General features: G+C 38.8%; 1 protein-coding gene across 1 annotated transcript in view; it reads left to right on the top strand.

Moving 5' to 3' along the window:
• The window catches only part of LOC140234678 (FHF complex subunit HOOK-interacting protein 1B-like), a 48,102-nt gene extending 34,452 nt beyond the window's left edge, over window positions 1-13,650 (top strand). The window contains exons 6-12 of the mRNA XM_072314713.1: window positions 2,302-2,340; window positions 6,465-6,632; window positions 7,255-7,334; window positions 8,037-9,622; window positions 10,025-10,203; window positions 11,135-11,345; window positions 12,835-13,650. Of these exons, the coding sequence (XP_072170814.1) occupies window positions 2,302-2,340; window positions 6,465-6,632; window positions 7,255-7,334; window positions 8,037-9,622; window positions 10,025-10,203; window positions 11,135-11,345; window positions 12,835-13,100 (2,529 nt within the window). The 3' untranslated portion in view covers window positions 13,101-13,650. The remainder of the gene's footprint in view (window positions 1-2,301; window positions 2,341-6,464; window positions 6,633-7,254; window positions 7,335-8,036; window positions 9,623-10,024; window positions 10,204-11,134; window positions 11,346-12,834) is intronic.
• Window positions 13,651-16,930: the final 3,280 nt, after the last annotated feature.

The following is a 16,930-nucleotide window of genomic DNA, read 5'->3' as shown; positions in this document are numbered from 1 at the left end:
AAGCCTAGAAATATCTCTGGTCTAGAAAAGAAACTCCATGTTACTAATAGTAGTATAGTTTTTATAAACATTGCTGACTTGACAGGTATATAATTCTCTTTTTTGTTTTTCCGGACTAAAAAATAATATGAGCATGGTGTCACTTACATCATTCCCCTGCCATAGCACATCAAGCAACATGGTATTTTCACTAACGTCACATTCAGTGTTTTATGCTTTCACATGGTATGATTGTGTCATCACATGTCACCCATTTGTAGTTCCAGCTAATGCACTAAAGTTCAAAACATCCTTACAATGATTGTATATGTACATATGCTGCTCACAGTGTATTCATAGTTTGCAGAAAAACAGCTTCAGTGCTTACATTACGTTTGTTTTTCTCTTTGTTTTTAATGCGTCTACTAATCATTTGAGTAGCAAGAAATCTAACAACCTAACAGTGCACTAACCAGTTAATGATGCAGTTCTTAACTTTATCTGAAATATATCAATGTTTTAATACTGCCACATATTATGCAATGCACAAATGTTGAAATTATGAAAAAATGTATGTATGAGCAGAAAAAAACTAAAACTCAAACGTATTATTTTCAAGTTTGCTCCTTTCAGGGCCTTTGTTTTCAAAGGTAGAAAAGTCACATCTGTCAATTGCTGGAAGTATGAGTGAAGTAGTGTACAAACAATGGTGCATTTAAATGATTTCATTAAGCTGCGGTATCTGTATTGTTGAATAAAAAAAAATACTGCTTGCACCCTGTTTGATTCAATTTTGCAAAAACTAGACAAGATTTAAGCTAGATTTGCTCTTGCAGCTGTTCGATGATTGTTCAGTGAATCATCCGTCTTTTTCATTGAAAAACAATAATTATCTGATGTATGCATTTTCACAGACATGTCTCTGAGCACCTGTGTAAATTGATTGTCAAAAAATAGGTAAATAGAATACAAAGAGTCTCTTTTATAGAAGATTAAGGGAATATAGCTCACCTCAGTTTACATGTTGTACCTTGTAGTGAAGTATTATCAAAGCCAGTTGCTTATATAATTGCTTGAAATAGTTTCAAATTTACAACTTCGAAGATAAAATGTCTGTTATATGGAAATATTAAAACACTTGGGAAAGGGCTATTTTAAGTTGTAGTATTTAACAAACTACATGTAATGTTAGGCCCTTACTTAAAGCCAAATAGTAATTGGGTCTAATGATACAGCTCTATTTGACATGTTACCCTAAGAGTAATTACAGAGTTTACTAAACAGAGTTACAGAATTACAGAGTTTACTAAACAGAATCTTCTGTCTAAACAAGATAATTACATATTTGTGCAATATGTTTGCTGTGAATATATCATGGCTGCTTTAAATGATGAGATTATGAATGATATAGAGCAGGTGCTAGATTAGGAGATGACCACATCTTTAGAATCAAGCTATCAACATCTCCAGTGCACAACCCTTATATTTCAGGCAAAATGAGGAATATATTCATATTTGTATATATTCATGTGCATGTACACATACAGCACCACTGTAGTTTCCTTGATATGGTATGTCGTTAGATCTTTTTAGAAAACTGACAAGCAGCTCAACTTTAAAATTAAAGAAAAAGCATACTTTTCCCATAATTCTCCCAATACTAATATCCATATAATGATTCAGATCAGTGTATAGTGAAAAGACGACCATGATATGCCTATTTTTGTAATACTGTATGTTTTGCTTATGGTTCTGACCATTTTACGTTCAGTTTTCAATGAGTAATCAAAGTACATTGTAAATGTACTGTAGTATGCAGTTGGTGTACAGTATCATCAAACTGAGGTGAGCTACATATCCTAGCCGAGCTATAACCTAGCTGAACTGAATCTTTTCTTGTCAATGTCAGTGCCATTCCAGCCCATTGCAATACACTTTTAATTTCATATTTATCAGAGTTCCCAATGGGAATGGATGTCCCCATCAGATCAGAGTGGGAAGAAATATCTTTGTAATGGGTAAATTCCAGACATTGATGTAGGTATGTGATGTATTTATACACTGGTTGCAGTGTTCCTCAGCTGGGACATACATTGTAACTTTGATAAAAGCATACAGGTGCTCTTTGACTTATCTCTGTCTCAAGTCTTCCACTGTGAATCCACAACATTTTGCAACACCATTCTTGTCTTGTAGCAGTTCACTCAAATTGCTACATGTTGTCTCTCACATTCAAGTCTTACACACCCAATCTATGATGTTTTCCATTTTTTCCCCCTTCTATTTCTATCCATCTCATTTTCATGACCATCTCATGAGCAGTTCCCACACAACGATGCACTGCAGGGTACGACGGATTTGGTAGGTGATGAGATACCAGACCATTTTTGACCCTCTCCCTTTTTTTCCATTTGAAACTTTTGAACTTTGCTGTGAAGAGAATGGATTGCGGTTTCTGATAAGCTTGTTCCTTTTTTGTCTCTCTCTTATCAGTGCTTTCCTTTTGGGGGAGTTGTATGACAGTACATTGCAATATTATTTGTCGAAATATACCGTGCTATTTTCAACTATAAATCATGGGGTGAGGTCTCTCTGAATTGTGCATACTTTCATTTCAGCTCTCAAATACTCATACAGTATGTTCAGAGTTCATGCAGACCCCCCCCCCCCCCCCGAGGTTTTGAATGAGGGCAAATATCATATTTGCAATCAATAACTCATCTTTTCGCATGTGACATTGCATCCAGCTTTATATTGCATGGAAACACATGAATACTTCAAAATTTCACGTTTGTTTGCATGAATGAAAAAAAAAAATTTGGTCTCAAGGACAAATGTCTGATGGCTGTTGCTTTGTGAATACACTGTCTTGAAGGGTAACTTTATGACATTGACTCTGATTCAGCATGAAACATGGATCTGTAAAGATCAAAATGGTCTTTAAAATTTCTTTCACTATCCTTTAAATTGATCACTTCCTTGATAATGATCATACTAATGCCTTGTGTGTGCTGTGCCACACATATTTCTTTTTCATCTCCACATCAGCATTTGAAATGACACAAAAGCTTGCTCTGATGTAGAAGAAAGGAAGTTTAGAAAATTGTTTTATTCTGTTTAAGTTTTCTTAACCATAATTGTAACTGTTTATAAGTTGGGTGAGGGGGGAGGGGTGGAAGGGGCAATCATGGTAGAGTTAAATAATTCCAGACATCAAAGAGGAACATTGTCACCACAGATAGCTTGAGCTCTTTCTCCTGAACTACAAATAAAGGTCATGGAGTATGAATTACGTTAAAAACAACTGTGAGGGACCTGTTTAATTTCCTTTTGTGAATGAGACTGAATTATACATGAGTGCAATGCACAGCTTTACACCTTACTAGACTTGGTTGTGGTTGGTTGTATTTGGTTTTGCTGAGATTAACTCTGCCTTTCTTTTGCAGTGCATTTTCTCAATACTCTATATTATGTGATTCTTCTTATTTTCTCTTTATTACATATTAGTTATATTGCTATTATAGGCTTATACTCATCATTACAACTGCATGCTTGATCGCTGATTTTTTTTTTTTTGTCAGTAGAGGGAGATGATAACCATGTGTACAGCTGGTGCCAAAAGCATTCTCTGGTTTCTCCTCTCTCAAAATATTATTAACCCCTTGAGGATGGACCGATTTTGCTACGACATGCATTTCCCATAGACCCTTGCCCGAGTGTACTCGGGACTCGTTCTCAACGGTGCCACAAAGTCAATGAGATGTAGGCATTATTAAAGGGTTAGCACAGTTCTGGTCAAGGTGAGGATTTTGCGAGATATTCAGAAATCACTCTATGAGATGTCAAAGAGCATGCAATTATAAGGGGCATCAAAAGTTAATTTGATGAAAATCGGTTTTGAAATGGCTGAGATATCCAAAAACAAGGTGAAACAAAGAGATCCTAATAAAAGGCGTGGCCTGTCGCCTTTTATTATTATCACTTTTTGGGATATCTCAGCCATTTGAAAACCGATTTTCATCAAATAAACGTTGAATCCTTCATAAAATTACATGCTCTTTCATATTTCATAAGAGGTTTCTCATTATCTCACTTCGTAATGTTCAAAACATGATTTCCCACCTCAACCAGTACTGTACAGTCCCTTTAAGTGCTCAACCTGGTTATTATCTTCTTTGTTCCTAAACCACACTTCTTTTCAAGATATGGGGGACATAGCATGAATGCATGGATGCTGCACCTTTTATAGGATTTTGATATTAACATCTTATTCAGTGCATGGGGTTTGCTTGCTTGCATGTTCTTTGAAAGGAAGAAATCACGCCTTGCCTTTTGAATTACGGGTATCAAACTCACTGCAGTATGAAGAAAATGTGGGAAATATTGACAACTAAGCAAACTAACGGGTGATGGTTACCATGGAAACACATCTTGAGTCATGGGTGGTGGTGCCATGCAACAAGATTGAGGTTTGCTTATGTAATAATATCATCTTTGTTGGTCCTCTCTCACATATGATATGTGCATGTTGGTGCTCCATGGAGACAGACCTAGCCTGAAAACATACTATCATATATCTGTATGTATTTTTTGTAACAGATTTATGTAAAATGGTATTTGTAATATATGAATTTTCTGCATTTAAAGATTTTGAACTGTTACTGTTGTTTTATTCATGATAATCATAAGATGTTTCTAACACTGGATGGAGTGGATTTTACATTTTCTTTAAATATACATGTACAGTTGCATGTTGTCTGTTATAGGCATATGGTGCCATCAAGCAGTTTACAAGACACTTAATTTTATAAGCGATGAGCTATCTTTAGAAATGGTGATATGAATCCTGATCCAATAGTTGGCAGAAAGTTATCACATGACCAGTCTTTTTTTTTTTTTTTTTTTGCCTAAAGGCCCAACTTTACTGGTACTTTTCATTGGGCAATAGTATACAAATGACCGGTACTAATGACTGCTCATCTGCACTCAGCTGCATTGCCTGTGTCAGTGTGTAATGCAGATTGATTAGAAATGGTGCTGGCCTGGGAATCTTGCAAACATGGCTGCCACTGAATTTTAATCATGTTACCTTTTTAGTAGACAATTGATGTGCATGACTATCCACTCTCTGTAACCTTTGAACAGTCTAAAACACGTTCAGCTTTGCCTTGTGTGTTTCTGACTGTTCTAAAGTTTACTATTGGGTGAATAATTCTTACTAAAGCACTGTGTAATGTGCAGTATTCGTATGATACATAGTAGAGTTGGCTGCATACTAGTTTCTAATGCGTACTGTACATATTAACACTGATACTCATCGTATACTAGACATTCTCATTTATATGCCTTCATTCCTTAAGGATGCCAGGGGCATAATGTTTTCAGGTTGCCTGTCTGTTTGTTTGTCTTTGTCAATTTTGTTAAACATGATTCACGAACAACTGATGGATTTTTGACATGTGGCCTAGGTCTGCTTCACAAGTTGTAGATGCGCTAGCTCGAATTTGGGCAACATTCCTCAAGTTCAAAGGTCACTGAAATGTTTGCATAAACAAAAATGTCTTTTTCCTAGCATAATTTTAGTTGGGAATACCCAATGGTTGGATGATTTTTCTAGGAAGGTTGACACTAAATTAACAGTTCAAATAAGAGTTGAATTCTATAAAATTCCATTAAAAAAGAACAGGATAGAATACCAGCAATATGTTTGACAATAGAGCAGATTAAATGAATCCAGTTTTTTGTATTCCTGAACAAAGTGGAAGGCAAGCAGGGAGGTATCTTCATATGTCTTCATAAGGATATATTTCTGCACCATGCAGAACAAGTGAGGACACTACAGCACAAGAACAACGCATGCAAAGGTCACTTTACATTAGCTAAAAAAACAATTTTTTTTTTTTTTAGCTGTAACTTCAGCTAAGAATATTCACTAATAGTATTGATTTGATAGGAAAGATATAAATAGAGATGAAATAAATTGCATAAAATGACAGTGGTAGAAATCACATGATAAGATGATTAGTCTTGGTACTTCTGAATGAAATATGTGTATATATATATATATATTTCTCTTAGTTTATAGCTTTGCAATGGCAAATGAATCAAATTCAACATGATGAGTATTCTTATTTAGCCTTTAGATTGTAAACTGTGAAGTAGTCAATTTTCTGATGTGAAAGTACCCTTCCACCAGAGAGCACTCTTCCGTTTCACTCTTCACACAGTGGGCCCTGGTATTGATGAGTACTAGGTACATGGTGCTGCAAGTATTCTTGCATTCACTCAAACTGTCAATTTGAGAAGCAGATGGCAGGCAAATTAGTTATCAAAGTAATTTGTGTCTGACTCTTATTCTATGAGAAAAAAACAACACAAATATCTTTTTGCTTTTGATTGGCACTTTTGGAGACAAATTTAAATGCTAGTCTCTCTGCAGCCCTTTTGACTTTTGATTGAACCATTGTATTCTGCATGTATGACAGAATCTGAATGAGGAGATAGTCTCTGCTACGGCCTACGTGGAGATCTTCCTGCGCTCCATCTCGGACCCTCGCCTCATGAGGGTGTTCCTCAGGTATCTGTGCCTCGACTATTACGACAACAACACCATCTTGGATTCCCTCATCGGGCGCATTGGAACTAACTCAAAGGTACTGCTCTGGTCTGAGCAATAAACACTCAGAGACCCTTGTGGCAATTGACAGGACCATCTGATCCCATGTTTCATAAGTGTTTTCTTGTAGGAAAAGTTTGCTTTGATAAAAAAAAAAAAAAAAAAATAGATACCTGTATTTAAAATCATCCTGATCACTGCCCTTAACCATTTCTTATCCACATCATTACGTTGCATAGCTAAGTAGCAGACTCTTCAGTCTTTGCTTCTTTTTTTTTCAAACCTCTGAAGAAGGAACGCTTATTCTGTTTTCATCTGAATGGGCAAGGTGCACTTATTGAAATTTGGATGTTATTTAAAAGTCAAACTTCATGCAGTATATCCATTCCTGTATATTTTGCAAGATAAACTGAGTAATTGCTGTCATGTCTATACATTCCAAATCTTATAGATTATTGAATGTGTTATTAAGATCATACATTTTGTACAGGAACATTGTTTCATGCATGACCAGTATTTTGAAAATTCTCATTTGTATCAAACAGAAGCTTCATCTGTGCTAATGAAAAATTGCCCTCATAACTCTGGAGGAAGGCCAAGAAAAGAAAAGAAAAAGAAACAGTAATCTTATTGTGTTGTTTTTGTTGTTTATCCTGTAGCTGTGTGTTGTGACCTTGTCACTCTTTGACACTCTACTGAATGTCAACTGTGAAGACGTCATGGTGGAGCTCATTCTCAAGTAAGTCTTCAGCTTTGTTCTTCTGGACCACATCCATAGAAACTTTACCAGCTCAATGATAAGACACTATGATACTATTGCATGGCATGTAGGTCAATATATGGGAAGTTCAGAGGCCTAATGATGGACAACAAAAATATATGGAAAGTTAGCAGACTTCTAAATGAGATACTAAAAAATATTGCAAGACATTTATAGAAAGTGCAGAGACCTAATAATGGGTGGGAGATGGAAAGTTAGTAGGTTTGATGATGATTCATGTTAAACATTGTTATGCATGTGAGCAAATATGAAAATAGCAAATCAGCAAACTTTGTGATTAAAGCTTCAGAGTGCAGAAAAAGAGAGATAAAGTTATATTCACTAGTAGTTTAATTCATACAGTTTTGTGATAACATACTGTCTTTATGATTTTTTTTTCCTGCAAGAATTCATACCTTGACCCATGTTGTCAATATGATGTGAGGTGAGAATACTACAATACATATGTATTGTATATTTTGTAGAATGTCTGTTTTCCTGATCACATGCATAAATTTAGGTTTGCATTCTTAGATGTGCAATAGTGACAAAAAGTGTAAAATAAGAGACATTTTTTTCCATGTATTACTATAGGAACAGACATCAATTACACATTGATATTGTGACAGCTGGCCCTGTATTAATCCTGGATTTTACTGCATCCATCTCTTTGTTCTACAGATATCTTGTCCCCTGCACCCATGTCATGGCAAGCCAGAGGAATGCCATCCGGGATCTAGATTTCTATGGCAGGTGGGCCGAGAAGTTCCTGTCCCTGAGCCCAGCATGCAGCAAGGTTCATAAGGAGACCAGTGATAAGACCAGTCACAAAGGTAGCAGGTCAGACCTGTCCTCTCGCAGTCGCAATGTGTCAGACCCTGCTGATAGCTTCCTGAATACCAGTGATAGTCTTGGGGTTGTCCGCCTGACATCCAAGGACCAGGTCACTCTCAGTGGATCAAATCAAAGCCTTAACAATGGTTGTGTGCAGGAAGGCAATGTCCCGCAGCAGAACGGCCATGGGAGGCTGACCCCTGACCCCTCAGCGGCGAGTAATACGAGCCGGACCAGTGACAGTGACACCTTGTCGCAGGGGAGCCGCGTATCTTCAGATGGATCAGTGTGTGATATCGAGTCCAGCCATATAGAATACTTACTAGATGCCAGAGGTGCCATTATGGAGTGTTGCAAGTCGTGTAAGCATTGGTCTGCCCCTTACGACGGCCTCAACCCAGCTCCTTCCATGCTCAGCCCAGATGTGGAGCGGGGACGGGATGTTAGTTTGGAGGAGCGATTTAAATTCAGGTCCACAAGTAAGTTCAGTGAGTCTTTGCAGTCTCCTGGTCGCGAATCACTCTCTGCTTCCACATCCAGAGACATAGAGGGCGATAACAATAATGAGAGCCCCAAAGATCGGACTCGATCATTTAGTAGATCCTTTGAAAGTGAGAAGGACCTGGCGCTAGCAGGCACGTTATCCTCGACAATTGATGAAGTTCTCCAGATGTCCATCGGTGATGATGCCGGGAGAACGGATGATTACGGTGACGTGACTCTAGCGGAGATATTCCAAGGTGAGCAGCTGAGTATAGCAGAGATAGTGGACAAAATGGAGACAGACAAATCGAGCCGGGAGGACACAGAGTCCAGTGAGGACCAGAGTCAAGGAGACAGTGATGAGAGAGGAGTTGAGGGCGTGTCAAAACATTCCTTCCACAGAAGGCCAGTCCTACTTGGGGCTGATCGTGATGTCATGTCTGATGATAGCCGCATGTCGTCCACTACCCACAGCAGGCAGGACTCGCTTTTTGAATTTGATGAGCCAGGGGTCTTTTGGCAGTTTGATTCGGACCTTGACATCACGCCTCACAGACGCTTCTCAAGTAGTGGTGGTCATTTCTTCGACGACTCTTATGAAACATTTCAGTCAATTAATGAGAGCAGTGACTTCCAGCACAACAGCACTTTCAGCCGCAATGGTTTGATGGACGGTGAATTTCCCACCTCATTTCACACCAACGGTACCTCTAGTGTTGGATCACCACTTTCCTTCGACGAGGTGGATGACAACCATTTCACGTTATCCGATGTATCCTCTGGGGAGTCGAGCCCACGTCACGAGGGGGGTTCCCCAAGGGGTGGAGCATCACCCTCAGGGATGGTAGAGAGAACAAACAGTAACATGTCCCACTTTGGAAGCCTTCGACCAGCATCCATCAGCAGTCTGGGTCCCTTCAGTGGAAAGATATCGGCAGCACCTACCATTGGTATGGCAGCTAACATTTATATGTCCTCATTTTGTATCTGTGTCATCCTTAACTGTGATAATATATGAGTTTTAGTTTCTTTCAGCAGCACTAAATCAAGCTCTTCAGCAGATCATGAATAATTGATATATTTTGCTTGCAATTCATGTTGTTTCATTTCTTTCTTTTTTTTGGGGGGGGGGATTAATAGAGTGCTTGTACTACTTCTTCACTCTGCTAAGGTTCTTTTACTTGTAAAAATCCTAGTAAGTCTTTTTTACTTTGATCTTGCAGCACTTGTAGCCTTCTTTCTCTCTCTCTCTCTCTCTGTCCAGCATCAAATAAAAGAGTAGTATTGGTAAGTTGTCTTTGAAAGTAAGATTGAAAAGGTCTTTAAACTTTTTTCTTCGCTCCTCTCTGCAGGCCCATTCATGGCCATTATCTTCAACAAGCTGGACTCCATGATGGAGAACTCATTGTGGGTCAACCTCCTACTGACAGGCATCATAGCACGGCTGGCCTGCTACCCCCAACCTCTCATCCGCTCTTTCCTGCTCAATACCAACATGGTGTTCCAGCCCAGTGTGCGTTCTCTGCCTCAGGTGAGTCTGAGGCAACCACTCTGAGCAAAAACCTACATTTCATGAGCCAATTTCTCATGTCGTCAAAGACATATTTTGTGTGATTTTGCTCAAGAAATATCATGGAGGTTTTGCCACTGCACATCCTCCACAGTGAAAATTGATTCCTTCTTACAATTTCAAAGAAACTTGTGTTTGCTTCTTCCTATGTACGCAACCTTTTCAGGAATTTTAACCAAGTGATACTGTGGTCATATGACCAGGAGAACTATTCCTTATTCAATATATATATATTTTTACAAATTGTCGTAACTTTCTTACTACTTTACATCCAGTTCCACTATGATATTCCACCATGATTTCTCTGCAAGTAAAATTGCCCAAGTTTGAGTAAAGATAAGAATTAGAGCCATTTTGCAACTGGGAGGAAGGTGGAGTGTGTAGACCCTCTGTTCTAGAAATCACACCTGTAGTGTGTAAAGGATTGTAGGGTACAGGAACAGAAACTGTCTCCAAGCTGGTCAGCATGCTGCCACACATTGAAATCAGTGTTAATCTTTAACACAAGTAAGTCTGTGTGTGTGTCTTTGGTCAAAGTGGAGGTGTCTCTAGGATATGAGGAGGATTCCAAAGCAACAGGTGGCGGATGCTCTGCTGATGATATGCTAGTAGCCATCTACTATAGGGGAAGCAGAAAATCAGAATGTTGGCAATGGAGAAGCCTCTATAGGTTACTTGAAAGACTGGTATTCCTGAAAAATCTTTGCACAAGAAGACAGGAGCACTTTTTGTTTTCATCATATCACATTAATTATGTCTTGCCAAATTTGCTATTTTGAAAGTTGTCATGTTGTTGAAAATACTTAGCTAATAGAAATTCAAAGATGGTAGGTAATTTTCTTTTCATGCTGTGTTTATTCTGACTCATTGATGTATTCTGTTTGTCCACAAGGTTCTTACGTCAGTCAAGGCCCGACTGGATGCCTACGCACATAGTGTAGACAAGTGGGACTTTCTGCTGCAGCGAGCCAAACAGTACCTGACCACACGGGAATCACCAGACGCCAATCATCCGCTCCGCGACCGGTCGTGGTCAGTGATGGAAGAGCGAGACAAGGTCACTGTCAAACCGAGGAGTGGGACGCTGACCTCTGTCAAGCAGGGTATGTTATCTCTTTCTCCTACATTCTCCCTTCTCCCTTTTCCCTCCCTTTATCTTCTGTTTGTATCCTTTTGCCCTCCCCCACCCCCTTGATTTGATTGCTGTTTTAATGCTAGAGTCACACACGGCCGGATTTCGTAATGGGTCCATAAGGAATTAAAACTGTATCAACCCGGTTCGAGCCGTGGAGACCCGCATTGACCCGCATCGTAACCCGTGTCATTTCCTGATGGATTCCAGGGGCTACGATACGGTGGTGAAAATTCTTTGGTCATGTTCAAAATATTCTCACGGATTTCAATTCCGCATTGATATCCGAATTGACCCGGTTCGAACCGCATTGACTCACATTGACCCGCTGCAACCCGCAGCGTAATACCGTATGAAACCTTGCCGTATACCGCATTGCCTTCATGCAACGGATGATGACAAGGTTTTCATCCGGGTCGGTATGGGTTGAAAAGGATTCAGTTAAGGATTTTAAAGCGGATTTTTATACGGTTGAATACGGGTCAATACGGGTCTCTACGGCTCGAACCGGAACGATACGGTTTTAATTCCTTATGGACCTGGTTCGAAATCCGGCCGTGTGTGACTGTAGCATAAATTGCCCTCCATTCCAGGACTAATCCAGATCAAATCCTTTTTGTGACCCCGCCGTGTGTGACAGTAGCATTAGTTTGTCAATCAGTCTTTTCCACATATTTGTATTTCTATCCTGTCTGTGAATAGCTCTTCCATTTTCTACCAAGTCACCTTATTCCAGTCATTTCTGTGACTTTTTTTCATGCTCATTATAGCCTCTTCAAACCACATTCTCTTTTTCTCCTGTCTTCACCAATTGACCCCAAGATCTGAGATCTCAATGGGACTCATTGTCCACAATACCTGTCCATTCATTCCAATTTCATCTTTTCCTGATTTGGACACCTGTAATTAATTTCAAGTTTTATTAATTTGATAGTATCACAGCAACAGCTCAATGTTCTTAGCTCATTGGTCATTACCTTTCCTGTTGCCATGGTGTTATCAGTCACTGTTACCTGCCATAAGTTCAAGTTTCTCTATGAAGTGGGGTGAAATATCCTATTCTTCTGTGAATTTCACTTCTTGCATAAATATGTAAGTTTTCCATTTGTGGCGTGAAAATGAAGATGTATGAATTTTGCGTACTAATAATGAATACAGGTATTTGTACATTGTGTCATAGGAAAATGTCAAGATGGTATGAAATTTTAAAGCACAATATCCCGTCTTTAAGATGCAGATACATCATTACACGTGATATGTCAATGATATCCATCTCAGTTCTATCGAAGAAGTACAAATGTTTTCATCAAACACCAAGAAATCAGTGTGAGAGTAGCACTTAATTGGACATGAATCATGGTTGACGTACAACAGTAAGTCAATTCTAAATATCCTTGGAAATAGGTATACCAGCAAAGGAAAATCTATCTTATCCACATGTACATCCCTCTTATTTTCAGTGGCTCGGAGGGGCTCTCTGACCGACATGTTCCTCAAACGTCGTAACCGCGCCGTCAAGAACTCTGAGAAGCAGAAGCTGACAGCCATTCGGGAGGCAGCAGACAGCAGCAGCCAGGATGCAGTGAAACAGCAGGAGACTTCAGCCCAGTACGAGTCGCTGCGCTCTAGGAACGCTGTCTACTGTGCTGTGGTTCTGGACGAATTCGTCAAAGAACTCGCAGCCCTTGCTCAGGAACACGCAGTGCTCTCTGCAGAGAGTCTATGAAAGCTCTGATATCCTTGTAGTCTCCACACCCATGCAATCAGACATTGTAATCAACGGTCAGACAGGAATGGCACTAAATACTAATAGATGGTAGCCTAGACACCCAAGCAAACAAGGTTTGATACTGCAAGCTTGGTCACTATGGCGCTAATCCTAGTTATGTGGCATGTGTGCTATTTTTTTTAATGTTTATAAAAAAGAAAAATATGTCACACTTGGGATAGATGGTGCTTACACCAACCGTTGTATGTTGAACAGGAGCAGATAAAAATTATATATAGGTATGAAATTGCAGATGATGTGCCAGTTTATGGTGCAGAGCTTTTTTATAATTATCAATGCTTCTCATTGTATGCAATAGCTTATGCATTTTAATGAAATTTTATGGGTGAGTTGTGCCCCTCGAAAGCAGAGGTTTTAGCATTGTGACAATGAAAAGCAGGCTTCCAGTATACACATTGGACATGTTATGGTCATTTGTGCACTGTTAGGGGGCCAGATACATGCTGTACCTGTAAGCTAGATGCTGCATCCAACACGTGCAAATGAACTTAACTACTGGCACATACAAAGTACCATTTTATAACTGTCATATGTCATTGTAGTTTACCGTATTCGCGTGTGTAAATGTTGCAATTCTGTCAATTCAAATGAGTACACATCCTCATTTTTCAGACGAGGCTTTAGAACCATATCCTGAAGCAGGTAGTTTTTTAAATAACTTGGTAGAGGGATACAGAGTTCGGTCTTACATACTCCTGCAAAACAACATCTTGATTGTATTCCCATTTTGCAATGTCTTTTCTGACAGAAATAGCAAATTTTTGCTTCTTTCTCATTCCCCAATTCAAACTGGCATCAAGTTAGAACTTTTTCACAGACTCTGCTCTATAATGTGTTTGTAACTCTCTCCTGGGATGAATGCTGTGCTCAGTGTGGGCGATACAGTCGTAGTAAATGCCCATATTGAAAACCAGGATGTTGCGTAGTAGCTTTATGACGCACACTTGTGTGGTGAAGGTAGTCACAATAGGAATATATACATAGGTGCACATGTGGGTTTACAATGGCAGAGCCTTTACAAGGTGTCACATGGTAATGAAAAAGATGATAAGGGAAGGTGTATGATGTGTACTATTATGGGGAATTTGACAAATGAGAATTGATGTCTTTAAAACTAATCCGAAAATCTCTAAAGACTGCTTGTGTCTACTGATGCAAGAAACTGCAGCACATTCTTAGTGCTGGAATTAAGAGTGTCTGTAGTGAGTTTTGTCCAGTATAAAAGTAATATGCCACCTTTGACGAGATAAAGTGAATACAGTCACTAGGTCAATACAATCATTAGGTCAACAAATAAACAAAGATTAAACTTCTCTTTGTTCTCACCTTATTGCTGGAATTGGCAAAGCACGAATTTCATGCATAATGTCCCACCTGTAATTCATGACATACTACTTCATATTTACTACCAAAAAAAAAAAGAAAAAAGTGAAGAAACGTCAACAAAAAAGGTTTTCATTGATAGTTGATCATGTATTGTGTTTCCTTCATTTCTAAAGGGGTGTGATTCTGTCATAAGAGCTAGCTTAAGAATGCATCTCCTGTTATGAACAAACTTGAAAACAGCTACATGTGATTCTAAACTTTTATTCCAATGTGCCCTATCACCCGTGCCTGAAGAGATGTTAGCTTCCTGTTCTTGATTGGCAGCATTAGCATGTTCAAACATATTCCACAAGTGTTTAAACAGAGAATAGGTGAGACTTCGAAAAATGTAGAATGAATTTCTAGCCAAGTTTTGCCAGAGATCAGTCAGAGGACTAAACCAGATGTAATCCCGTGTTGTGCAAGTCAACAGATACAATGAGAGTGGTTTCTGTGGAGTTTCCTTCGATGTCACTCCTTGGGTTGGGTCCTCATCTAATGAAGCTAACAGCTGACACATATATCACCAATATAGCTGAAACTTTTCTCATCCCAGTACACAAGTGAAATTTATCTCTTTGCTTTGGGTAGATTTTATCATTTTCTGTGGTATTAGAAGATTAGGGCATCTCAATTACAACTTTCATTCACCTAAAAAACAGAAGAATCCAAGTGCCTTTGTCTTGAAATCAACATCAAAGAGTGAAATAGATTGTGGAAGTGTATGTGACGAAATATATAACTTTTCTAGATTGTAAGATATAGCACACAAGTGTCTTCTCCTCGTCAATGTTTCTCTAATCATATAATCTGGACAGTTTACTTGAAATCAAGCCAAAAATGAATTATTGAGACTCTCAGGTGCGCTAGTCCTGGTTGTTATGTAAGTAAGTATGTGGCTGTAGACATATTGATATCAGTATGTAAAGTTGAGTTATCAGTGGCTGGACTACCATGTTTCGTATTGCATGCTATATTTCTCCGGCTTGCATTTCTCTCAAATATGCTTGACTTGCCCTCGTTTATCTGTATGATGAAAGTGTGGTGTATATGGTTCACGAGGATTACCTCCTGGCCTTGTTTGCCAGCATGGAGGTCCATGAACTAGGGGATGCCACTTGCTGATTGAGTGTTAAGAACTTGCTTTTAGATATTATAGAACGGGTAGAAAAAATTCTGCAATCTCATTGGTCCAGAGCTGTGTGTTGATTTTTACTGGTCGCACATTGCCTCACTGACGATAATCACTGCAAACATGTTGCGCACTTGTAACAAGATTTTGCGCACTCAGTAAGAGACGCCTATTGGTTAGCTTACCATGCATCTAGTTAATTTACTGTGCCTCCAGTAATTACTGTATGCATGGCTGGAAGTACTGGGGGCATGGTTTGCATCTATGACAAGCCAAAAGGAAATGTATCCAGTAAATTTGCCCATAGATTACGTGATCAAAAATTTCCAGCAAAATGTTTGTCCCCCGTTCTTCAAAACAGATAAATGCACATGTCTTTTCCTGCGTCAGTAGGAATAGTGTACGTGCGGTAACTATGGAATTTAGTCGAAACCCACTCAGCTTCACCTGCTGTGTTAAAAACTCCAGAGCTACCACACACTTTATACATACAATTCCTATTGGCACACTCAAATCTGTGCATTATTCGCACATTGTTTCACATGATATTCTTTGTGCTCTTGCTTGCACTTACATGATGATCTACAAAACTACGTACTAATTCAATTGATATTGGACTAGAGGATGCTGTACACACTAGAACATGAGACGTTTTGGAGGATATCGTCACTTCTCATCTCCAAACAGGAACCCTGTGTGAGAAAGACTTGCCATAATGTTAGAAATCATCACATTTTCACTCTTAATTCAGACACAGCTTCATCCAGCTCACTAAAATGCTGTTGCGATGGTATCTGCAATCACTACACTAATTTTTAAAGTGCTTCATGAGCGTTATTACAGTGTAATAGAATTACCATATCCAAGATTTTGGTTTGTAGTGAAAGTGGAAGGGCATTCAAATTGTAGAAACTATGTGTATCTAGGTAAGTAAATAGCATTATGCATATATAGGGCAACAGTCACAATGAGCCAAGACTTCGTTGCTTTTTTTCCTGGCTGGTTCAGTGGATATATATCTTCTACAAAAATGTAGATGCCAACAATAGCTGTGTGTACTAATGACTGTTCCTTGTGGTTACAAGATCTGTAGTCTTCTGACATGAATATTCTATTTGGCACTTTTTAGAGAATATAGCTTGCAAAATTACACTGTAGAAATGTATGTTTGTTTTGTTTTTTATAATGAATACATACAATGAATATGCACAATACTGTGGGAATGTTCAAATCAATTTTCCACTTTTATGACAGACTAATGCCAATTTAA

This window comes from Diadema setosum, chromosome 11 (genome assembly GCF_964275005.1).
Source record: "Diadema setosum chromosome 11, eeDiaSeto1, whole genome shotgun sequence".
NCBI lineage: Eukaryota > Metazoa > Echinodermata > Echinoidea > Diadematoida > Diadematidae > Diadema > Diadema setosum.
This window is presented reverse-complemented; position numbering and strand designations above follow the sequence as displayed.